Genomic DNA, 27,867 nt, shown 5'->3' with positions numbered 1-27,867 from the left:
TGACAAATTAAATGTTCAACGAATGACAAATTAAATGTTCAACGAATGACAAATTAAATGTTCAACCAATGACAAATTAAATGTTCAACGAATGACAAATTAAATGTTCAACCAATGACAAATTAAATGTTCAACCAATGACAAATTAAATGTTCAATGAATGACAAATTAAATGTTCAACGAATGACAAATTATATCTTCAACCAATGACAAATTAAATGTTCAACGAATGACAAATTAAATCTTCAACCAATGACAAATTAAATGTTCAACCAATGACAAATTAAATGTTCAATGAATGACAAATTAAATGTTCAACGAATGACAAATTAAATCTTCAACCAATGACAAATTAAATGTTCAACGAATGACAAATTAAATCTTCAACCAATGACAAATTAAATGTTCAACCAATGACAAATTAAATGTTCAACCAATGACAAATTAAATCTTCAACCAATGACAAATTAAATGTTCAACCAATGACAAATTAAATGTTCAACGAATGACAAATTAAATGTTCAACGAATGACAAATTAAATGTTCAACCAATGACAAATTAAATGTTCAACCAATGACAAATTAAATGTTCAACCAATGACAAATTAAATGTTCAACGAATGACAAATTAAATGTTCAACCAATGACAAATTAAATGTTCAACGAACGACATATTAAATGTTCAACGAATGACAAATTAAATGTTCAACCAATGACAAATTAAATGTTCAACCAATGACAAATTAAATGTTCAACCAATGACAAATTAAATGTTCAACGAATGACAAATTAAATGTTCAACCAATGACAAATTAAATGTTCAACGAACGACATATTAAATGTTCAACGAATGACAAATTAAATGTTCAACCAATGACAAATTAAATGTTCAACGAATGACAAATTAAATGTTCAACGAATGACAAATTAAATGTTCAACCAATGACAAATTAAATGTTCAACCAATGACAAATTAAATGTTCAACCAATGACAAATTAAATCTTCAACCAATGACAAATTAAATGTTCAACCAATGACAAATTAAATGTTCAACCAATGACAAATTAAATGTTCAACGAATGACAAATTAAATGTTCAACCAATGACAAATTAAATGTTCAACGAATGACAAATTAAATGTTCAACCAATGACAAATTAAATGTTCAACCAATGACAAATTAAATGTTCAACCAATGACAGATTAAATGTTCAACGAATGACAAATTAAATGTTCAACCAATGACAAATTAAATGTTCAACGAACGACATATTAAATGTTCAACGAACGACAAATTAAATGTTCAACCAATGACAAATTAAATGTTCAACCAATGACAAATTAAATGTTCAACCAATGACAAATTAAATGTTCAACGAATGACAAATTAAATGTTCAACGAATGACAAATTAAATGTTCAACCAATGACAAATTAAATGTTCAACGAACGACATATTAAATGTTCAACGAATGACAAATTAAATGTTCAACCAATGACAAATTAAATGTTCAACGAATGACAAATTAAATGTTCAACGAATGACAAATTAAATGTTCAACGAATGACAAATTAAATGTTCAACGAACGACAAATTAAATGTTCAACCAATGACAAATTAAATGTTCAACAAATGACAAATTAAATGTTCAACAAACAACATATTAAATGTTCAATGAATGACAAATTGAATGTTCAACCAATGACAAATTAAATGTTCAACGAATGACAAATTAAATGTTCAACCAATGACAAATTAAATCTTCAACCAATGACAAATTAAATGTTCAACCAATGACAAATTAAATGTTCAACGAATAACAAATTAAATGTTCAACCAATGACAAATTAAATGTTCAACGAATGACAAATTAAATGTTCAACCAATGACAAATTAGATGTTCAACGAATGACAAATTAAATGTTCAACCAATGACAAATTAAATGTTCAACGAACGACAAATTAAATGTTCAACGAATGACAAATTAAATGTTCAATGAATGACATATTAAATGTTCAACCAATGACAAATTAAATGTTCAACGAACGACATATTAAATGTTCAACGAATGACAAATTAAATGTTCAACGAATGACAAATTAAATGTTCAACCAATGACAAATTAAATGTTCAACGAACGACAAATTAAATGTTCAACGAATGACAAATTAAATGTTCAATGAATGACATATTAAATGTTCAACCAATGACAAATTAAATGTTCAACGAATGACATATTAAATGTTCAATGAATGACAAATTAAATGTTCAACGAATGACAAATTAAATGTTCAACCAATGACAAATTAAATGTTCAACCAATGACAAATTAAATGTTCAACGAATGACAAATTAAATGTTCAACGAATGACAAATTAAATGTTCAACCAATGACAAATTAAATGTTCAAATGACAAATTAAATGTTCAACGAATGACAAATTAAATGTTCAACGAATGACAAATTAAATGTTCAATGAATGACAAATTAAATGTTCAACGAATGACAAATTAAATGTTCAACCAATGACAAATTAAATGTTCAACGAATGACAAATTAAATGTTCAACGAATGACAAATTAAATGTTCAACGAAAGACAAATTAAATGTTCAACGAATGACAAATTAAATGTTCAACGAAAGACAAATTAAATGTTCAACGAATGACAAATTAAATGTTCAACGAATGACAAATTAAATGTTCAACCAATGACAAATTAAATGTTCAACCAATGACAAATTAAATGTTCAACGAATGACAAATTAAATGTTCAACGAATGACAAATTAAATGTTCAACGAAAGACAAATTAAATGTTCAACGAATGACAAATTAAATGTTCAATGAATGACATATTAAATGTTCAACCAATGACAAATTAAATGTTCAACGAATGACAAATTAAATGTTCAACCAATGACAAATTAAATGTTCAACCAATGACAAATTAAATGTTCAAATGACAAATTAAATGTTCAACGAACGACATATTAAATGTTCAACGAATGACAAATTAAATGTTCAACGAACGACATATTAAATGTTCAACGAATGACAAATTAAATGTTCAACGAATGACAATGTTCAACCAATGACAAATTAAATGTTCAACGAATGACAAATTAAATGTTCAACGAATGACAAATTAAATGTTCAACGAATGACAAATTAAATGTTCAACCAATGACAAATTAAATGTTCAACGAATGACAAATTAAATGTTCAACGAATGACAAATTAAATGTTCAACGAATGACAAATTAAATGTTCAACGAATGACAAATTAAATGTTCAACCAATGACAAATTAAATGTTCAACGAATGACAAATTAAATGTTCAACCAATGACAAATTAAATGTTCAACCAATGACAAATTAAATGTTCAATGAATGACAAATTAAATGTTCAACGAATGACAAATTATATCTTCAACCAATGACAAATTAAATGTTCAACGAATGACAAATTAAATCTTCAACCAATGACAAATTAAATGTTCAACCAATGACAAATTAAATGTTCAATGAATGACAAATTAAATGTTCAACGAATGACAAATTAAATCTTCAACCAATGACAAATTAAATGTTCAACGAATGACAAATTAAATCTTCAACCAATGACAAATTAAATGTTCAACCAATGACAAATTAAATGTTCAACCAATGACAAATTAAATCTTCAACCAATGACAAATTAAATGTTCAACCAATGACAAATTAAATGTTCAATGAATGACAAATTAAATGTTCAACCAATGACAAATTAAATGTTCAACCAATGACAAATTAAATGTTCAACGAATGACAAATTAAATGTTCAACCAATGACAAATTAAATGTTCAACCAATGACAAATTAAATGTTCAACGAACGACATATTAAATGTTCAACGAATGACAAATTAAATGTTCAACGAATGACAATGTTCAACCAATGACAAATTAAATGTTCAACGAATGACAAATTAAATGTTCAACGAATGACAAATTAAATGTTCAACGAATGACAAATTAAATGTTCAACCAATGACAAATTAAATGTTCAACGAATGACAAATTAAATGTTCAACGAATGACAAATTAAATGTGTTCAACGAATGACAAATTAAATGTTCAACGAATGACAAATTAAATGTTCAACGAATGACAAATTAAATGTTCAACGAATGACAAATTAAATGTTCAACCAATGACAAATTAAATGTTCAACGAATGACAAATTAAATGTTCAACCAATGACAAATTAAATGTTCAACCAATGACAAATTAAATGTTCAATGAATGACAAATTAAATGTTCAACGAATGACAAATTATATCTTCAACCAATGACAAATTAAATGTTCAACGAATGACAAATTAAATCTTCAACCAATGACAAATTAAATGTTCAACCAATGACAAATTAAATGTTCAATGAATGACAAATTAAATGTTCAACGAATGACAAATTAAATCTTCAACCAATGACAAATTAAATGTTCAACGAATGACAAATTAAATCTTCAACCAATGACAAATTAAATGTTCAACCAATGACAAATTAAATGTTCAACCAATGACAAATTAAATCTTCAACCAATGACAAATTAAATGTTCAATGAATGACAAATTAAATGTTCAACCAATGACAAATTAAATGTTCAACCAATGACAAATTAAATGTTCAACGAATGACAAATTAAATGTTCAACCAATGACAAATTAAATCTTCAACCAATGACAAATTAAATGTTCAACCAATGACAAATTAAATGTTCAACCAATGACAAATTAAATGTTCAACGAATGACAAATTAAATGTTCAACGAATGACAAATTAAATGTTCAACGAATGACAAATTAAATGTTCAACGAATGACAAATTAAATGTTCAACCAATGACAAATTAAATGTTCAACGAATGACAAATTAAATGTTCAACCAATGACAAATTAAATGTTCAACCAATGACAAATTAAATGTTCAATGAATGACAAATTAAATGTTCAACGAATGACAAATTATATCTTCAACCAATGACAAATTAAATGTTCAACGAATGACAAATTAAATCTTCAACCAATGACAAATTAAATGTTCAACCAATGACAAATTAAATGTTCAATGAATGACAAATTAAATGTTCAACGAATGACAAATTAAATCTTCAACCAATGACAAATTAAATGTTCAACGAATGACAAATTAAATCTTCAACGAATGACAAATTAAATGTTCAACGAATGACAATGTTCAACCAATGACAAATTAAATGTTCAACGAATGACAAATTAAATGTTCAACGAATGACAAATTAAATGTTCAACGAATGACAAATTAAATGTTCAACCAATGACAAATTAAATGTTCAACGAATGACAAATTAAATGTTCAACGAATGACAAATTAAATGTTCAACGAATGACAAATTAAATGTTCAACGAATGACAAATTAAATGTTCAACCAATGACAAATTAAATGTTCAACGAATGACAAATTAAATGTTCAACCAATGACAAATTAAATGTTCAACCAATGACAAATTAAATGTTCAATGAATGACAAATTAAATGTTCAACGAATGACAAATTATATCTTCAACCAATGACAAATTAAATGTTCAACGAATGACAAATTAAATCTTCAACCAATGACAAATTAAATGTTCAACCAATGACAAATTAAATGTTCAATGAATGACAAATTAAATGTTCAACGAATGACAAATTAAATCTTCAACCAATGACAAATTAAATGTTCAACGAATGACAAATTAAATCTTCAACCAATGACAAATTAAATGTTCAACCAATGACAAATTAAATGTTCAACCAATGACAAATTAAATCTTCAACCAATGACAAATTAAATGTTCAACCAATGACAAATTAAATGTTCAACGAATGACAAATTAAATGTTCAACGAATGACAAATTAAATGTTCAACCAATGACAAATTAAATGTTCAACCAATGACAAATTAAATGTTCAACCAATGACAAATTAAATGTTCAACGAATGACAAATTAAATGTTCAACCAATGACAAATTAAATGTTCAACGAACGACATATTAAATGTTCAACGAATGACAAATTAAATGTTCAACCAATGACAAATTAAATGTTCAACCAATGACAAATTAAATGTTCAACCAATGACAAATTAAATGTTCAACGAATGACAAATTAAATGTTCAACCAATGACAAATTAAATGTTCAACGAACGACATATTAAATGTTCAACGAATGACAAATTAAATGTTCAACCAATGACAAATTAAATGTTCAACGAATGACAAATTAAATGTTCAACGAATGACAAATTAAATGTTCAACCAATGACAAATTAAATGTTCAACGAATGACAAATTAAATGTTCAACCAATGACAAATTAAATGTTCAACCAATGACAAATTAAATGTTCAACCAATGACAAATTAAATGTTCAACGAATGACAAATTAAATGTTCAACCAATGACAAATTAAATGTTCAACGAACGACATATTAAATGTTCAACGAACGACAAATTAAATGTTCAACCAATGACAAATTAAATGTTCAACCAATGACAAATTAAATGTTCAACCAATGACAAATTAAATGTTCAACGAATGACAAATTAAATGTTCAACGAATGACAAATTAAATGTTCAACCAATGACAAATTAAATGTTCAACGAACGACATATTAAATGTTCAACGAATGACAAATTAAATGTTCAACCAATGACAAATTAAATGTTCAACGAATGACAAATTAAATGTTCAACGAATGACAAATTAAATGTTCAACGAATGACAAATTAAATGTTCAACGAACGACAAATTAAATGTTCAACCAATGACAAATTAAATGTTCAACAAATGACAAATTAAATGTTCAACAAACAACATATTAAATGTTCAATGAATGACAAATTGAATGTTCAACCAATGACAAATTAAATGTTCAACGAATGACAAATTAAATGTTCAACCAATGACAAATTAAATCTTCAACCAATGACAAATTAAATGTTCAACCAATGACAAATTAAATGTTCAACGAATAACAAATTAAATGTTCAACCAATGACAAATTAAATGTTCAACGAATGACAAATTAAATGTTCAACCAATGACAAATTAGATGTTCAACGAATGACAAATTAAATGTTCAACCAATGACAAATTAAATGTTCAACGAACGACAAATTAAATGTTCAACGAATGACAAATTAAATGTTCAATGAATGACATATTAAATGTTCAACCAATGACAAATTAAATGTTCAACGAACGACATATTAAATGTTCAACGAATGACAAATTAAATGTTCAACGAATGACAAATTAAATGTTCAACCAATGACAAATTAAATGTTCAACGAACGACAAATTAAATGTTCAACGAATGACAAATTAAATGTTCAATGAATGACATATTAAATGTTCAACCAATGACAAATTAAATGTTCAACGAATGACATATTAAATGTTCAATGAATGACAAATTAAATGTTCAACGAATGACAAATTAAATGTTCAACCAATGACAAATTAAATGTTCAACCAATGACAAATTAAATGTTCAACGAATGACAAATTAAATGTTCAACGAATGACAAATTAAATGTTCAACCAATGACAAATTAAATGTTCAAATGACAAATTAAATGTTCAACGAATGACAAATTAAATGTTCAACGAATGACAAATTAAATGTTCAATGAATGACAAATTAAATGTTCAACGAATGACAAATTAAATGTTCAACCAATGACAAATTAAATGTTCAACGAATGACAAATTAAATGTTCAACGAATGACAAATTAAATGTTCAACGAAAGACAAATTAAATGTTCAACGAATGACAAATTAAATGTTCAACGAAAGACAAATTAAATGTTCAACGAATGACAAATTAAATGTTCAACGAATGACAAATTAAATGTTCAACCAATGACAAATTAAATGTTCAACCAATGACAAATTAAATGTTCAACGAATGACAAATTAAATGTTCAACGAATGACAAATTAAATGTTCAACGAAAGACAAATTAAATGTTCAACGAATGACAAATTAAATGTTCAATGAATGACATATTAAATGTTCAACCAATGACAAATTAAATGTTCAACGAATGACAAATTAAATGTTCAACCAATGACAAATTAAATGTTCAACCAATGACAAATTAAATGTTCAAATGACAAATTAAATGTTCAACGAACGACATATTAAATGTTCAACGAATGACAAATTAAATGTTCAACGAACGACATATTAAATGTTCAACGAATGACAAATTAAATGTTCAACCAATGACAAATTAAATGTTCAACAAATGACAAATTAAATGTTCAACGAACGACATATTAAATGTTCAACGAATGACAAATTAAATGTTCAACCAATGACAAATTAAATGTTCAACGAATGACAAATTGAATGTTCAACGAATGACAAATTAAATGTTCAACGAATGACAAATTAAATGTTCAACCAATGACAAATTAAATCTTCAACCAATGACAAATTAAATGTTCAACCAATGACAAATTAAATGTTCAATGAATGACAAATTAAATGTTCAACCAATGACAAATTAAATGTTCAACCAATGACAAATTAAATGTTCAACAAATGACAAATTAAATGTTCAACGAACGACATATTAAATGTTCAAAGAATGACAAATTAAATGTTCAACCAATGACAAATTAAATGTTCAACGAACGACATATTAAATGTTCAACGAATGACAAATTAAATGTTCAACGAATGACAAATTAAATGTTCAACCAATGACATATTAAATGTTCAACGAATGACAAATTAAATGTTCAACTAATGACAAATTAAATGTTCAACCAATGACAAATTAAATGTTCAACCAATGACAAATTAAATGTTCAACCAATGACAAATTAAATGTTCAACGAATGACAAATTAAATGTTCAACCAATGACATATTAAATGTTCAACCAATGACAAATTAAATGTTCAACCAATGACAAATTAAATCTTCAACCAATGACAAATTAAATGTTCAACGAATGACAAATTAAATGTTCAACGAATGACAAATTAAATGTTCAACGAATGACAAATTAAATGTTCAACGAATGACAAATTAAATGTTCAACCAATGACAAATTAAATGTTCAACGAATGACAAATTAAATGTTCAACGAATGACAAATTAAATGTTCAACGAATGACAAATTAAATGTTCAACCAATGACAAATTAAATGTTCAACGAATGACAAATTAAATGTTCAATGAATGACAAATTAAATGTTCAACGAATGACAAATTAAATGTTCAACCAATGACAAATTAAATGTTCAATGAATGACAAATTAAATGTTCAACGAATGACAAATTAAATGTTCAACGAACGACATATTAAATGTTCAACGAATGACAAATTAAATGTTCAACGAATGACAAATTAAATGTTCAACGAATGACAAATTAAATGTTCAACCAATGACAAATTAAATGTTCAACGAACGACAAATTAAATGTTCAACCAATGACAAATTAAATGTTCAACCAATGACAAATTAAATGTTCAACGAATGACAAATTAAATGTTCAATGAATGACAAATTAAATGTTCAACAAATGACAAATTAAATGTTCAACGAATGACAAATTAAATGTTCAACCAATGACAAATTAAATGTTCAACGAATGACAAATTAAATGTTCAACGAATGACAAATTAAATCTTCAACCAATGACAAATTAAATGTTCAACGAATGACAAATTAAATCTTCAACCAATGACAAATTAAATGTTCAACCAATGACAAATTAAATGTTCAACCAATGACAAATTAAATGTTCAACGAATGACAAATTAAATGTTCAACCAATGACAAATTAAATGTTCAACCAATGACAAATTAAATCTTCAACCAATGACAAATTAAATGTTCAACCAATGACAAATTAAATGTTCAACCAATGACAAATTAAATGTTCAACCAATGACAAATTAAATGTTCAACCAATGACAAATTAAATGTTCAACCAATGACAAATTAAATGTTCAACGAATGACAAATTAAATGTTCAACGAATGACAAATTAAATGTTCAACCAATGACAAATTAAATGTTCAACCAATGACAAATTAAATGTTCAACCAATGACAAATTAAATGTTCAACCAATGACAAATTAAATGTTCAACGAATGACAAATTAAATGTTCAACGAATGACAAATTAAATGTTCAAATGACAAATTAAATGTTCAACCAATGACAAATTAAATGTTCAACGAATGACAAATTAAATGTTCAACCAATGACAAATTAAATGTTCAACGAATGACAAATTAAATGTTCAACCAATGACAAATTAAATGTTCAACGAACGACATATTAAATGTTCAACGAATGACAAATTAAATGTTCAACCAATGACAAATTAAATGTTCAACGAATGACAAATTAAATGTTCAACGAATGACAAATTAAATGTTCAATGAATGACAAATTAAATGTTCAACGAACGACAAATTAAATGTTCAACCAATGACAAATTAAATGTTCAACAAATGACAAATTAAATGTTCAACAAACAACATATTAAATGTTCAATGAATGACAAATTGAATGTTCAACCAATGACAAATTAAATGTTCAACGAATGACAAATTAAATGTTCAACGAATGACAAATTAAATCTTCAACCAATGACAAATTAAATGTTCAACCAATGACAAATTAAATGTTCAACGAATGACAAATTAAATGTTCAACCAATGACAAATTAAATGTTCAACCAATGACAAATTAAATGTTCAACCAATGACAAATTAAATGTTCAACGAATGACAAATTAAATGTTCAACCAATGACAAATTAAATGTTCAACGAACGACAAATTAAATGTTCAACGAATGACAAATTAAATGTTCAATGAATGACATATTAAATGTTCAACCAATGACAAATTAAATGTTCAACGAACGACATATTAAATGTTCAATCAATGACAAATTAAATGTTCAACGAATGACAAATTAAATGTTCAACCAATGACAAATTAAATGTTCAACGAACGACAAATTAAATGTTCAACGAATGACAAATTAAATGTTCAATGAATGACATATTAAATGTTCAACCAATGACAAATTAAATGTTCAACAAACAACATATTAAATGTTCAACCAATGACAAATTAAATGTTCAACCAATGACAAATTAAATGTTCAACGAATGACAAATTAAATGTTCAAATGACAAATTAAATGTTCAACGAATGACAAATTAAATGTTCAACGAATGACAAATTAAATGTTCAATGAATGACAAATTAAATGTTCAACGAATGACAAATTAAATGTTCAACCAATGACAAATTAAATGTTCAACGAATGACAAATTAAATGTTCAACGAATGACAAATTAAATGTTCAACGAAAGACAAATTAAATGTTCAACGAATGACAAATTAAATGTTCAACGAAAGACAAATTAAATGTTCAACGAATGACAAATTAAATGTTCAACGAATGACAAATTAAATGTTCAACCAATGACAAATTAAATGTTCAACCAATGACAAATTAAATGTTCAACCAATGACAAATTAAATGTTCAACGAACAACAAATTAAATGTTCAATGAATGACAAATTAAATGTTCAACGAACGACAAATTAAATGTTCAACGAATGACAAATTAAATGTTCAATGAATGACAAATTAAATGTTCAATGAATGACAAATTAAATCTTCAACCAATGACAAATTAAATCTTCAACCAATGACAAATTAAATGTTCAACGAATGACAAATTAAATGTTCAACGAATGACAAATTAAATCTTCAACCAATGACAAATTAAATGTTCAACGAATGACAAATTAAATCTTCAACGAATGACAAATTAAATGTTCAATGAATGACAAATTAAATGTTCAACCAATGACAAATTAAATGTTCAACCAATGACATATTAAATGTTCAACGAATGACAAATTAAATGTTCAATGAATGACAAATTAAATGTTCAACGAATGACAAATTAAATGTTCAACCAATGACAAATTAAATGTTCAACGAATGACATATTAAATGTTCAACGAATGACAAATTAAATGTTCAACCAATGACAAATTAAATGTTCAACCAATGACAAATTAAATCTTCAACCAATGACAAATTAAATGTTCAACCAATGACAAATTAAATGTTCAACGAATGACAAATTAAATGTTCAACGAATGACAAATTAAATCTTCAACCAATGACAAATTAAATGTTCAACGAATGACAAATTAAATCTTCAACCAATGACAAATTAAATGTTCAACAAATGACAAATTAAATGTTCAACCAATGACAAATTAAATGTTCAACGAATGACAAATTAAATGTTCAACGAATGACAAATTAAATGTTCAACCAATGACAAATTAAATGTTCAACCAATGACAAATTAAATCGAATGACAAATTAAATTGTTCAACCAATGACAAATTAAATGTTCAATGAACGACATATTAAATGTTCAACCAATGACAAATTAAATGTTCAACCAATGACAAATTAAATGTTCAACCAATGACAAATTAAATGTTCAACGAATGACAAATTAAATGTTCAACGAATGACAAATTAAATGTTCAACGAACGACAAATTAAATGTTCAACGAATGACAAATTAAATGTTCAACGAATGACAAATTAAATGTTCAACGAACGACATATTAAATGTTCAACGAACGACATATTAAATGTTCAACGAATGACAAATTAAATGTTCAACCAATGACAAATTAAATGTTCAACGAACGACATATTAAATGTTCAACGAACGACATATTAAATGTTCAACGAATGACAAATTAAATGTTCAACCAATGACAAATTAAATGTTCAACCAATGACAAATTTCCTATAAACTTGCATATAAACTGCGGCGAGACCATGAAACTAAATATCCACCAACATGTAAGTTTTCCTTAATCCATGAACACTACCATAGAGCAGACAACAGCTGAAGTCTTCAATGTAGCAAGAAACTTCTGCACTATATCTGCTTAGCTGAATAGCAGAATGTCAAATCTTAAATACTTGTTAACCTACTTTACTATCTGATGATTTTAACACTGCAAATAATACAACATGGTCTCCACTGAATATAACAGGTGGTTCCACTGGAATGGTAGTAGCTGTAAAACATTCAGGCAGTTCCCAATTCAGCTTTACATCATGTAAACAGTCAGTTAGGGATGACTTCATTGCAGATATAACCTAAAACAAATAAAAAAAAAAACCAGTTAGAATTGTTTTATATAAAATCTTATCTATAAGAGGAAAGTGGAAAAAAAAAACTTACAAGGATCAATGGTAAATCAATAGACCACTTTGGAACTATATCTTTCACTTGTTACAGGAACATATATACAGAATGAGGTGGGGTTACAAAATTAATGAACCCCCCACCCCAACCTTCCTTTTGTGGTATTGAAGCCGCCAGTAAATTTAATAGAGATACATTCACTTAACTTAAGTTATTGCCCTTAAACCAAATGTGTCATTGGACAACAACGACCATGATGATGACCATCATCATACCAATATATGCAAAAAAAAAATTTGCAGTCTTATAAAAACCATAAATGACAATATAAAGGGAGGCTACCCTTCTACTAAGCAAGTCAAACCCTTAACTGCTTAAGTGAAAACAAATTGTGATACACTGCTTAGGTGAGCTAATAAATAGCTAGGCAAGATTACCTTTGCTTTCATGTTATCTTGATCCTTGATAAAAACTGCTTTTCCACTGCTAGCTTTAGCTACATTCTTTATCAAACTAGTGGAAACTCCATCTCCAATACCAAATGTAAAAACTCTGCACAAAGGATATATCTAATATTCTAATATATATCTCACTAAATGTAATGATAACTTCACTTTAGGTATATATTATCTATAAACATCTTAGTGTTGCGATAAAATATCATTTTGGTTTCCAAAATCATGTACACTCTTTCTCAATGCTTCTAATGCAAAATTCAATAATTCTTTAGTGTATTCTGAGCTTACTGCTTAAGAAAGCATTTTTTTCTACTAGAGGCTATCTGTGGCGTAGCTAGGTCATTTTTACGTGTACACCCGAACCTCGGTGAGGGGTCTGAGGGCCCAAGTAATAGCACCTGTTGGTAGTTGGTTCAACGTGGCGAAGCCCCTGTAAGCTAACAGGTTATCAAGAATGAGATATCGTTCCCGTTATTGAAAATTCCCATCAATAGCAACATACTTAAAGAATTAAAATGGTTTATTTTTAATGTTTAGTTTATTCATCATGTTAATTTGGAATTTAATGGTCATTGGATATAGAAAAAAGTCTAAAACAGTTTCTTTAAAATATGTTGAAAAGGAGCCATGGAGTAATTGTCGTTAATGAACATGAAATAATAAATGTTCAGAAGGTTTACGTTGATCCTTGTTCTCGGCTTGAATTGCTCCCCGCGAAAAGTGAATGCATTTATCTATCTTTTACAGGATTTAAAAAAAAAATTTTTTTTAGATATTTTTTACTTTTCTTGGAATATCGACTCACCCCAATTTTAACGAAAATCTATTAAGGTTTATAAATTTAATATCACGTGAAAAAGTCCCAGATCGTTAAATTGGGTAAAGATAAGTCCTTCTGTCTGAAACAATGGAAGAAAAAAATGCTAAATCAAAATTTTGATTCAGACATTAATCAGAAACAAGAGGCTGTCACAACGACAGCAAACCGGATTTATTAACATTTATTTGTGTCCTGGCAATATCACAAGAACCATTACTGATGAATGGTGAAAGTGAAAATCGTCAATATCAAATCTGACCTCCATTTTGTCATCAGTATCAACATATTAAAATTTGAAAAGCTTAGATTGAAAGGTTCATGAGTAAATGCAACAACGTGAATGGAAACGCCATTTTACGATCTTTCAAGAACTCCTGAACGGTAAAAGTCAAAATCGTCATTATTGAACTTGACCTCCATTTTGTTATCAGTAACAGCATATTAAAATTTGGGAAGCTTTGGTAGAACAGTTCATGCATAAATGCACGGACACGTCTGGAAACTCCATTTTTCAATCTTTCAAGAACCACAACTCCTGAACGGTAAAAGTCAAAATCGTCATTATTGAACTTGACCTCAATTCTGTCATCAGTAACAACATATTAAAATTTGGGAAGCTTTGGTAGAATAGTTCATGCGTAAATGTACAAACACGACTGGAAACTCCATTTTTCAATCTTTCAAGAACCATAACTCCTGAACGGTAAAAGTCAAAATCGCCATTATTGAACTTGACCTTCGTATAGTTGTCAGTAATAACATTTTAAAATTTTAAAAGCTTTGGTTGAAAGGTTCATGAGTTAATGCACGGACAACATTTGATTGCCTACCCCGCCCGCCCGCCCGCCGTACATCCCCAAATCATTTTTGTCACAAAAATCCGGTTAAAAAGCTTCTTCCATAATAAAATCCAAAAAAGGTTTGGCAAAGTAATTGATATATAACAAACTTTTATCCCAGACGATCTACTTGTGCAACAAGATTTTTTTAATTCTAAATATGACAAATTTAAACAGATAATTTCATCCTTATGCTCTGGATACTCTTTTTGTCATGCACAGTTTCTGTCCAACTTCCACATTGGCGGATCCAGGGGGAGGGGGGTTCCGGGGGTTGGAACCCCCCCTTTTTGTCTTGAGTTGGGACCCCCCTTTTTTTAAATGGCTGGGTCCGCCACTGTTCCATACAAAGGTTTGCTTAAGTTATTGTTATTTAAAATAAAGACCTTTTAACCACACACTTATCCTTAGGTAGCAATAAACAGTTAGGAAAATTTTTTAAAATTTGCCCTTATAGATTTTACCATCCCCTTTTCATTGCTTTCTTGCAATATCAAGCTTACTGTTTGTGTCATACATGTGCATATGTATGTAATCAGAATCTTTCATAGATTTAAGGATGTCTGCTGGTCATGTTTTTGAATTCTTGTCATATTTTCGATTTTCTCAGGTTTTATCCATACAAATGTATTAATTTTTTTTTTACACGAGACCCCACTTTTGTCTTCATAAATCTGTTCAATAGATCATTTATGACCATTTGAATTTTTGTCATGAAATCCTTGTTATTTTTTCTTGGTTTAAAGGGTAAAAAACAATTCCAATGTTAACAAATAGTAAAGTCTGAAGAAAACCCTTTTCCCGCCATCTTCTAAATGTCTCGTATTTTGAAAACTACACACGAGACTATCGATTTTATTACTTTATTTTGTTTAAATATCAAAGTTGTTTTCATTTTAAGCAATCACATGAAATCCTTGTTATTTTAAATTAGAGCAGCAGACATCCTTAATATCCAGTATATAAAATGGTAAAATATAATTTCTTTTGGGTGTATCCATGGCAACAATCTGCATTTATTTGTTATAAAATATTGCAAAAAGGGGGGAAAAGATGTCACATATTTCCCCAAAATTTGGCTAAAAGTAGAATTTCAATCGCTTGAAGTAATACCTTTTCTGTATTTTCTTTTCTTTTGTGTACATACATCATTCAGCAAATCCAATGAAAATCATATGTCTTTCGTCTCATTTTTTTGTAAAATTGCGTCAAAAAGTTCGTGTAGAAAAAAAGTGTTTGTAAACATTACATTAATTTCTGGACCGATAGCCGGTCTAGCTATGAAAATACGGATTGTCAAACAGAAAATAGCACATAAAACATGTAAAACATAATCTTGATGCTCTTATAAACCATCTTTGAAGGCTAATTTAGCAATCAGCTTTCTAAAAATGAATTTTATTACACAATAACTTTCCTATTTGAAAAATCCACCGGGGCCAAAATGCGAAACTAAACTCCTAACTGTGTATTGCTACCTTAAGAGGAGAGGGGGGGGGTGTCAAGAGTGACACCACCGACGAAATTTAGAATCGCAAATGTCTAGCTTTTGCGACATATAGAAATGTCACAGGCTCGACAAAAATGCAAACCACATATCGATTCATAGAATATAATGAATTCATTTAAATAAAAGGAAAGTTGGCAGAATTCTCTAAAGATTCACAACTAGTAGATTTAGACTTTGAGAGACAATTAACAAATCTCTATAATATGATACCTTGTGTTGGAAAAGTAAAGTTCGTAACTTTTATTTGCAATTTGAAAAAGATTTATAAGTAATTTGTATTTTATTTAGATTAAAATATATTTTTTTATCAAAATCAAGTGTACGCCCGGGCGTTTTGACGTAAACGTAGCTACGCGCCTGGCTAGTTCCAATTTTTATTGAACAATAACTTCTCCAATAATTCGTTTTATATGAAGCCAGAGATGTCTTTATAGAAATTTAAAATGTTGTATAATTATTGGTTTTGTCATAGTGATAATTCTCACCTAATTGGTTACTAAGATAATCTTTTGACCATGCAACCAGTTAACCAGAATGGAAGTTATTGGTCAAAGAAAATGTACCCTATGGGTGACTGGGGTAAAGAAATATGGTCACTATTTGGTCTTCTCCAACCTGTAGTAAAACACTTGACAAAGTGTGTGTTCTTTTGGCTGTGGGGGAAGAAGTATGAATTCGCAGCCATGTCTCGTCAAAATAGACACAATAAAACTTGTGTAGAGAAAAAGTTTTGCTCTTCACACAATAATGGTATTTGCAGCAACTGTTTGATGGGTCCGTAGGTTGACTGTTGTAAGGCTTGATTTGCATTTTCATATTATTTACATTCACTCAATATTTGATTCACTCAATATTTGATTCACTCAATATTTGAGTTAAATGAAATGAACAATAAATCATAAAGTATATGTGGTCAGCTAACAACTGTTCAATGAATATTTTTACACATTGATACATATTATGTTTGATAAAGATTCTGTCCTAAGCTGATAGACAAAGTTTCTTTTTGGCAATTAATTAAGATAAAAATGTTAATTAAGTAACGCATGTACAGGATAGTTGATCTCATTAATTTAGCACTATGATAATCATGTTAAAAAAATAGTGTTTTTTGTTTTATGATTCCAATATTTTTATACATTCATATCAGTACTACTGTAAATTCAGAAATTATTGCATACATTTATTATTGCAATATAGTCATTTTAGACTAAAATGTGATTTTAATTTTGTTATATTGAGAAAAATCATGTTCATTCATATAAAAAAAAGTTTTATTTATTGATTATAAGCCTGTCAAATTTTTGGCAATAATAATAACATAGCAATAATTTCTGAATTTACAGTATCAAAATTTGTAAAATGATCTGAGTAACCCGTAACCAGTTATTGATTTTGGAATTTGATATTCAGTCCATTTGTTGACAACACTAATTATTATTATGTAAATCAGAGCTTAATTCTAAGAATGGACAATTCTAAAATATTTTTTTGAATTTAAATGTACCTTGTATTTTTCTTATGACTGCCGACCAATGAAATTACTTCAGATGTGTTATCCACTTCACCATCCGTCAACAAAAATATCTGAAAATACAAACTTGCATGTGCTGCTGTGGTCTCATAGACATTGATGAATGCACCATTTACATTACCAAACTTTTGCTAGGAATTAGATATGTTCAAATTTATACTAAATAGTTTGAATTGTGGATTGTTTGTGTGCATTATGACGAGGCTTGCAGAATTAAATAATAAAAAAAAGATTCATATTTTCAAGACATTCAATTTTGGGTCCCATAATAACACATCTTTCAATTATCACATCTTATAAATCATTAAATAGAGAACTACCAATATTTCCAAAGCATCTCTTTCATAAGCAATGAGTAAAGCAAACTAGAGGCTCTCAAGAGCCTGTATCGCTCACCTGATATACTTGGGTTTTTGAAATCATATAAAAAACTATAAAAGGAGTAAGTTCGGTAAGGGTCATATTTGGCCCCAATTATAAAGTTCATAGTTACAAGACAATAAATGCTTTAAGTTGCCTTAAAGACATGTGAGAAAGTTAAACAAAACTGTTTTTGTCAAAGTTTAATTCTAACATGTTGATTTTTACATCCCAAAAAGGGTCAAGATAACAGATTTTTGTGAAATTTGACAAAATCAGCTGGATTTCAACCACATAAAGGACCAGGAAACATACAGCGCAGGCGTCGACAAGTTTAATATTCAAATAAGACATGTGAAATGTCTTCACAAACATTATTTTAAAAGATCTTTTTTGTCGACGTATGCGCTCTATGTTTCCTGTCCAATAATCTATGGAAATTTACCCCTTTTCATTGATTTTTTCGTGAAAAATCAATATGAGTACAACTTGTGACGTCATAATGAAACGCAGAAACGTGAAATTTTCAATAAAATGGCTTATATCCTATCTAGTCAATGTATTAGCGATAATTTATCGTGATATTGGTAAATAAATCCGAATTTGAAATTTACGCTAAAAAAGGGGGCCATTTTAGGACCTTATCGAACATACTCCTTTGGCTCAAAGTAACAACACTTGGCAAGCACCTCATAAGGAAAGGAACATTCATGCTATGTTTGATTTCATTCAATTCAGTGGTTCTTTAGAAGAAGACTTTTGTATGCATTTTCCATAGGGTCCTATGTTAAACTAAGTCCCCCCCACTGGTGGCCATCTTGGATGTTGCAATGACAACAAAGTAACAACACTTGGTCAGCATCTCATTAGGAACATTCATGCTATGTTTGGCTTCATTCCATTCAGTGGTTCACTAAAAGAAGACATTTGTATGTATTTCCCATAGGGTCCTATGTTAAACTAAGTCCCCCACTGGCGGCCATCTTGGATGATGGATGGGCTACAAAGTAACAACACTTGATCAGCATCTCATTAGGAACATTTATGCCATGTTTGGTTTCATTCCATTCAGTGGTTCTCTATAAGAAAAAAACTTGTATGTATTTTACATAGGGTCCTATGTTAAACTAAGTCCCCAAATGGCGGCCATCTTGGACGTTGGAATGGCGACAAAGTAACAACACTTGGTCAGTATCTCATTAGGAACATTCATGCTATGTTTCGTTTCATTCCATTCAGTGGTTCACTAAAAGAAGACATCTGTATGCATTTCCCTTAGGGTCCTATGTTAAATTAAGTCCCCTGCTGGCGGCCTACTTGGATGATGGATCGGCTACAAAGTAACAACACACTTGGTCAGCACCTCATAAGGAACATTCATGCTATGTTTTGTTCTATTCCATTCAGTGGTTCTCTAAAAGAAGACCTTTGTATGCATTTTCCATAGGGTCCTATGTTAAACTAAGTCCCCCTGCTGGCGGCCATCTTGAATGTTGGATTGGCTACAAAGTAACAACACTTGGTCAGCATCTCATAAGGAACATTCATGCTATGTTTGGTTTCATTCCATTCAGTGGTTCTCTAAAAGAAGAAATTTGTATATATTTCCCATAGGGTCCTATGTTAAACTAAGTCCCCTGCTGGCGGCCATCTTGGATGATGGATCGGCTACAAAGTAACAACACACTTGGTCAGGACCTCATAAGGAACATTCATGCCATGTTTGGTTTCATTCCATTCAATGATTCTCTACAAGAAGTCATTTGTATGCATTTCCCATAGGGTCCTATGTTAAACTAAGTCCCCCGCTGGAGGCCATCTTGGATGATGGATCGGCTACAAAGTAACAACACTTGGTCAGCACCTCATAAGAAACATTCATGCCATGTTTGGTTTCATTCCATTCAGTGGTTCTCTAAAAGAAGTCATTTGTATGCATTTCCCATAGGGTCCTATGTTAAACTAAGTCCACCGCTGGCGGCCATCTTGGATAATGGATCGGCTACAAAGTAACAACACTTGGTCAGCACCTCATAAGGAACATTCATGCCATGTTTGGTTTCATTCCATTCAATGGTTCTCTAGAAGAAGTTCAAAATGTAAAAAGTTAATGACGACGACGACGACGGACGGGCCAGGTGAGCTAAAAAAGAATCTATTTCACAAAATACATAAAGAATGTGTCCATGGGACACTGCTGATACTGGCTTGTAAATATATAGCAAATTTCCATGTTTTACAAACAAAAGGGAAAAACAATAAAACATTTTTTTGGCAGACCCTACAATACTATATGTTTCAATTACCTGTCGTGGGTAGCCATGCTTACAGGTTTCACTATAAATCTTTTTAAGAGGCTTTAATATTTCTGTACCTCCCATATCAGCATCCATTTTGGACTGAACACCAAGAGCTTCCTGTAATGTTTTTTCACTGTATATTTCACTTCTACAAAAGAAGAAAATATTAGACACTTAAGATTAATTGATTTTTATGGTTAAACATCATCAGACCATGACTGAGGAGGTAAGAAATTATTGCCTTGAAAATGAGATGTTCTGATTTGACAGCATACAAAATATCATAACCTTACCATTACTGATACCCTAAAACTACTCACCTTTTCTCACTTTAGCAATTTTGATGCAAACAAATGGTCTGATTCCATGAGCCTCAAAGGTGTTAAATATGCAAAAAGAATAGGAATGTGGTATTTTTTTTAGAAGCCTAAGGTCTTTAAAATTTGATAAGTACCCTAAATTAGTAGTCTACATCAAAATATTTTCCAAATACTTGTCCTAAATAAATATGAGAATGGAAATGTGGAATGTGTCAAAGAGACAACAACCCGACCATAGAAAAGACAAAAGCAGAAGGCAAACAATAGGTCTTCAATGCAGGGAGAAAAAAAAAACTATTTATATAAGAAAATAATATTGGTACATTGGGATAGGCTTGAAAACATACAGCTTTTATGAAAGCTAGAATAAAGATAGTGTCAGTTTGCACATTAAGCCACTAGGTCCAATGCCACAGACTAGACAATTTTATTTAGACTAGTCAGGATATATATATGCAAAACTTTGTTCGGACACATAAGAAAGAAAAAGTAGAATATAAGGCAGGTATTATAAACTTTAAAAAGAACTACATGTCTTGTGAGTTCTCCTTTTATGTCTATATTGGGCTATCAAAAGAAATAATCAACTGTGAAAAAAGGTATGCAACTTAAAACGTAAAACTTGCCTTCTTAATCTTTGAATACCTAAGACTTGTTCATATGATTTTATTTATTCTGCACATTACAGAGGTTTGAATAAGGTTCCCTTTAAAATTTAATATTTCTATATATAAATAAATATTATCCTAACTCACTTTTTGAACAAAAAGCTGTGATCACTACCAAACGAAACCACATTAAACATACAACCTACAGGTAAACTCTTTAACAACAATAACAAAGTCTGTTTAGCCTTTTCTATTCTATTTCCATGCATACTGCCTGAAAAAATTCAATAGAACCTGTTATGTGAAATTTTATTGAGTCCAGTTACACTGTTGTTTGATTGTGTTTGATGCAATCTTGGCTATATCACGACGTATCAGGTCTGTTAATCTTATTTTCAGGTTTCTTTAATCCGTATTCAAATGAGACAATAAATTTCAAGCTCCTTTGTTTAGTAGAATAAGTAAACATATATTTCAAGTATACTTCTTGTCAGGAAAAAAAAATAAGTCACCAATAACTCAAAAATTGATATAAATAGTTTCAAATCAAATTTTAAAGATACACAATAAAAAGTGATGTGTGTGCTTTAATAAGACAGAAAAGCAGCAACAACATGTTTAAAGAAAAAAAAGAAAAAAAGGGTAAACTTTTTTTTAAAACCTAAGTGTAATATTTAACTTTTTTGTACTTGTGCCCAATAGATGATATTAAAATCATGCATACTGTCAAATCTAAAGCTTGGACAGAGCTTCTACCAAACTAAAAAAATTTCACATATGAAAGTTTTTGTGGTGTAGATTTCCATGTCTTAAATACATATACAACTGTGTAGTATTTAAGACTGAATGTAACATATAAACCCACCAGATCTGTCAATGACAAATATGAACTCTCTCTGGCTATTTTCTGTGTGTGTTCCTTGCTTAATATTAGGACAGAAGTTGACCATTAAAAGATCTTCTTTCAAGAAACCATCTACAAGCAGAAAAACAAATTTGAATCGTTTTCAGTTATCAATTATTATGTTGTGACTTTGTGTATTTCAGTATCAAGCCTACACCAGTGCTGTAGCATAATATCATATACGTGAGAGAGGATGAAGTCATTAGTTACAAAACATTGGTACCACAGTACAAAAGATTCTACCTTGATAGATCGACAGATATACTCTCTATATGCAAAGGATGTGCTAATCAAATAAGATTTACCTTTTGAAGATTTTCACTTTCCTGTAAATTTTCATGCATTTTAAAGGGATTTTAACAAACCTAAAATCAAAGAAAATCATTTTTTTTAATAATGAAACTGTCACAGTATGTGGTATCATCATGATAGTGCTTTGTTGTGAATAAGAAATTGTCTCATATTAATTGACTCTTTTCCCAAAATAACTTGCAACAAAAATTGTAATTAGTTGATAAAATTGAGAATGGAAATGGGGAATGTGCCAAAGAGACATTTTTTTACTTTTTGTGCAATAAGTCTCTGCACTGTATCTTCCTTTAACTATACCTTTTTCTAGATTTCCTGGCTCTAAAATGACTTGCGGTTTGTTGATGTTTTCATACTTAATATCCATTGTTAAATCATGATCAAACTGGAACAATTCTGCCAGATCCACCTACAGATAAATAAGTAAAATAAGTCTAACCTGGGAACAGTTTATATGTTCCTATTCTAACATGAGAAAGGTTGTTATTTCACATGCTGAAATTTTTCACAGAAACTTTAATTGATATGTATTTTTGAATGTATTTTTTAATCTATGTGAACTTTTTTGTAAATTGTTGTTATAAAATAGGCAATAAGTTTTCTTCAATTGAATAGTTTCATATTTTAAAGCTGACTCTACTGTGTTTTTTCCCATTGTTGAAGGCCCTAAACTTACAGTTGCCTATAATTGTTTACATCCACTTCATTTGAAATTTGGGGGATGTGTCTTCGACAATCATACCACATCTCTTATTTCTATATCAAAGGTGGTGCTGAGTATGTTAATGCTCTATTTAATCTGTGTGAACTTGAAAATGATGCAATCATTAAACTAAACATTTATATATATAATATGGTACAAAATGTACATGTGGTCATTTATTAAATTGTTTATTCAAAATCATTTTTTTTTTTTGCACTCTTATCTTAGGAGCCAAAACTACTAAAATACATGTACAACTAAATAAAAACATGAAAGATATCCCAATTAAGGGTACTTTATTTTGCTGAAAGGGTACAGGTGTCACGGTCACAATAGTGTTCTCCAAAATCGGATTTTTTTATTCTTCAATTTTGATTTGTCTCCTTATTATCTATATACAAAATATTAAATGGAATTTAGATCTAGAGCCTATATGTACATGTTTTATCATTCTTTTACCAAAAAAAAATATGTTATAGTATTTTATATTAATTTTGGACCCTTTAGATTCCTACTGTAAACTATAGGAAAATATGATTTCAATAATTTCTCAAAAGTTAAAACTTCCTTTTAGCACTCAGTCTTTAACTCACAGAAGCTGATAGTTTATCATCACTGATTTTGACATTTAGTTTGTCTATAGGACTGGTAATGGATTCCACATTGTAGCAACCAGAGATGGAAGCACTAAAAGTCAGTTCACAAGGAGTTCCTATGTCCACCTGGTTAGGAGTAGGTTCACTGCCTGCTTCAATTGCATGTCCAACTTCTGAAATGAAAATGTTAACACTTAAATCACAAATATTGTCTTGCATAAGGAAAGTGTACATAAAATCTTTAAAAATGACACATCACATGAAATCTAACTGCACATTGCTTTTCCACTCTGTGTGCGGGTGCTACTTTAAAAAAAAACCAGTATGTGAATGGCAAGAAGTTTACTTTTTACATTATTAAAAAAATTAGGGAGAATGAGAAAAGATAAACTTCATGTACAATACCTACGGATACGTTATAACAAATATAAGAAAAAAAGAATTATTAACCTCCATGATTATGTACAATACGTACTGATATAAGAGTCAATTACCTACAATGTACCTGGTGAATACCTTAAATAAGAGTCAATTACATGCCTGGTGAATACCTTGGATACAAGTCAATTACATACCTGGTGAATACCTTGGATAAGCGTCAATTATCTACCTCGTGAATACCTTGGATAAGAGTCAATTACCTACCTGGTGAATACCTTGGATAAGAGTCAATTACCTACCTGGTGAATACCTTGGATAAGAGTCAATTACCTACCTGGTGAATACCTTGGATAAGAGTCAATTACATACCTGGTGAATACCTTGGATAAGAGTCAATTACCTACCTGGTGAATACCTTGGATAAGAGTCAATTACATACCTGTTAAATACCTTGGATAAGAGTCAAGTACCTACCTGGTGAATACCTTGGATAAGAGTCAATTACCTACCTGGTGAATACCTTGGATAAGAGTCAATTACATACCTGGTGAATACATTGGATAAGAGTCAATTATCTACCTGGTGAATACCTTGGATAAGAGTCAATTACCTACCTGGTGAATACCTTGGATAAGAGTCAATTATCTACCTGGTGAATACCTTGGATAAGAGTCAATTACCTACCTGGTGAATACCTTGGATAAGAGTCAATTACCTACCTGGTGAATACCTTGGATAAGAGTCAATTACATACCTGGTAAATACCTTGGATAAGAGTCAATTACCTACCTGGTGAATACCTTGGATAAGAGTCAATTACCTACCTGGTGAATACCTTGGATAAGAGTCAATTACATACCTGGTAAATACCTTGGATAAGAGTCAATTACCTACCTGGTGAATACCTTGGATAAGAGTCAATTACATACCTGGTGAATATCTTGGATAAGAGTCAATTACCTACCTGGTGAATACCTTGGATTCAGCACGGTTGGTAAAATAAATCTCAACTTCCCATCAGGTTCCACAGACAATTCTACAACATAGGACACTGTTAAGACTGCACTCTCCCCAGCAGGCAAGTTACCAAGTTTACATTCAAATGTATCACCAGCATTATCCGCCTCAGAAATAAACAAAGCAGTGTGGCCACTTGATATTGCTTCTTTATATGTTTTTTTAGCCTAAAAAATAGGGATGAATCCTAATTTTAATAACAATATGGATTCGATAAAAAGTATCTTACATATGTCAATTCAAAGTGTAATCATATTCAGCTGAGACATCACTATGAATTATATATATATATAAACTAACTAGTGCAAAAGTTTTATACTTTGATTCTACTTTATTGAAATTAATTGGTAGAAAACATAGATATATAGATGTACCTACATGTATAAAAAAGTTTCTGGACAGTGGGCAAAAGGCATTATTTTGACATCAACAAATTAAAGACGTTTATCAGTTAAGGTGACAGTAGCTATATATAGATTACCCTTGTTCAAATCTCGTAAATCAATTGCAGAAGAGACAAATAAAGCATAAAGTAGCTAACAGATACTGAGAGAATCAGCATACACTATTAACTGACATATGTTAAGCACCAATTGCAGAAGAGACAAATAAAAGCTTTAAGGTAGCTAACAGATACTGAGAGAATCCAAACAGTTTCTATCTTTTTAAAAGATCAGCCTTTTTAAACTGATTTTTATAGTTTGTTCCTATATTAACCTGTCACACCTGACTGACCCAGGTTAGGGGATGGTTGATCATGATCATGAGCACTCACAAACTTCTTTAATTCTTCATGTACTTGAACCAAGTCAAGAGCCTGCAGCTGTAGTTCAGTGGTTTAAGTTGGTTCATGTCTGTCATATTTGTTTTTATAAATTGTTTTGTTATAAATTTAGCCGTTAATTTCTCATTTCTATTGTCTCATATTTTTCATTTCAGGGCCTTCTATAGCAGACTATACAGTATGGGTTTTTCTCATTGTTGAATGCTGTAAGGTTGCCTATACATCCACTTTATTTTAACTTTGCTGGATAGTTGTCTCATTGTCAATCATACCACATGTCCTTATTTTTATATAAGACACTTGCCATTGTATTTGTCAACCAATTTGTGATGACGACTGAAAACTTTTTAAGTGACGATTTCAGTTGTTCTTACTCATAAGTCTGTTGGAGCAGTTTTTGTGGAGGGAGAGCACACCCCATAAAAATAAGGTCTTTATAGTGTGAACATGGCAAGTATAAACTATTAACTGACATATGAAATTCTAGAACAGAGGGTACAATGTATATTACTGCTGAGAAATCATGGAAATGGAAAGTTGAAAATCAGAAAGTTGAAATAATCATGTTTGTCATAGATTCTATCTGTGTCAATATAGAGGAAAAGATCAAGATACAAAACAAACCTTCGTTTTCAGTAGTATCTTAATTTCAAATTCACTTGGATATATAAGATGTAAGCACTCATTGAAATGTGGGCTATTGACTGAGTGAATAAATATCATCAAAATATATAAGAAAGTAAGATTAAAGAACTTTACAAGATGCTTTTTCTTTTTGTCTTTAAGAAGATTAAGTATGCATTCTGCTTCATACAAAGTATAAAAACTAGTTGGCATGGCAGTAGTAGTGCTCAATTAGTACACATTGGCATACCAGTGTCATATGGTATTTTGAACCCCCTAAAAAGTGAACCCGGGGTCATTTTTCCCACATGGTATTTTGACCCCCCCCCCCCCCCTGCGGTATATTGAACCCCCCTGTTTTTGATAAATAGTATTGCAGATAATCTAATTAACAATTTGTTGGCTATCATTTTTTTTAATTTGATGTTTTTAGTAGGGGGTTCAATATACCGCATTGGGTTCAAAATACCATGGCTAAGTAAAATTTTCAAAAC

At 29.8% G+C, this 27,867-nt stretch overlaps 1 protein-coding gene across 1 annotated transcript in view; it reads right to left on the bottom strand.

The window, feature by feature from the left end:
• LOC139520741 (von Willebrand factor A domain-containing protein 5A-like) overlaps positions 1 to 27,867 on the bottom strand; it is a gene marked incomplete in the record, with an annotated part of 76,312 nt that overhangs the window by 46,437 nt on the left and 2,008 nt on the right. Inside the window, 9 exon segments of the mRNA XM_071313660.1 lie at positions 13,090 to 13,257; positions 13,744 to 13,858; positions 18,441 to 18,520; positions 21,134 to 21,275; positions 22,203 to 22,329; positions 22,921 to 23,031; positions 23,569 to 23,677; positions 24,565 to 24,740; positions 25,913 to 26,132. Coding sequence (XP_071169761.1) covers positions 13,090 to 13,257; positions 13,744 to 13,858; positions 18,441 to 18,520; positions 21,134 to 21,275; positions 22,203 to 22,329; positions 22,921 to 23,031; positions 23,569 to 23,677; positions 24,565 to 24,740; positions 25,913 to 26,132 — 1,248 coding nt within the window.

Source organism: Mytilus edulis, chromosome 4 (genome assembly GCF_963676685.1).
Source record: "Mytilus edulis chromosome 4, xbMytEdul2.2, whole genome shotgun sequence".
Lineage (NCBI taxonomy): Eukaryota > Metazoa > Mollusca > Bivalvia > Mytilida > Mytilidae > Mytilus > Mytilus edulis.
Note: the sequence above shows the minus strand (reverse complement) of the source record. Positions and strands in the feature narration are given on the sequence as shown.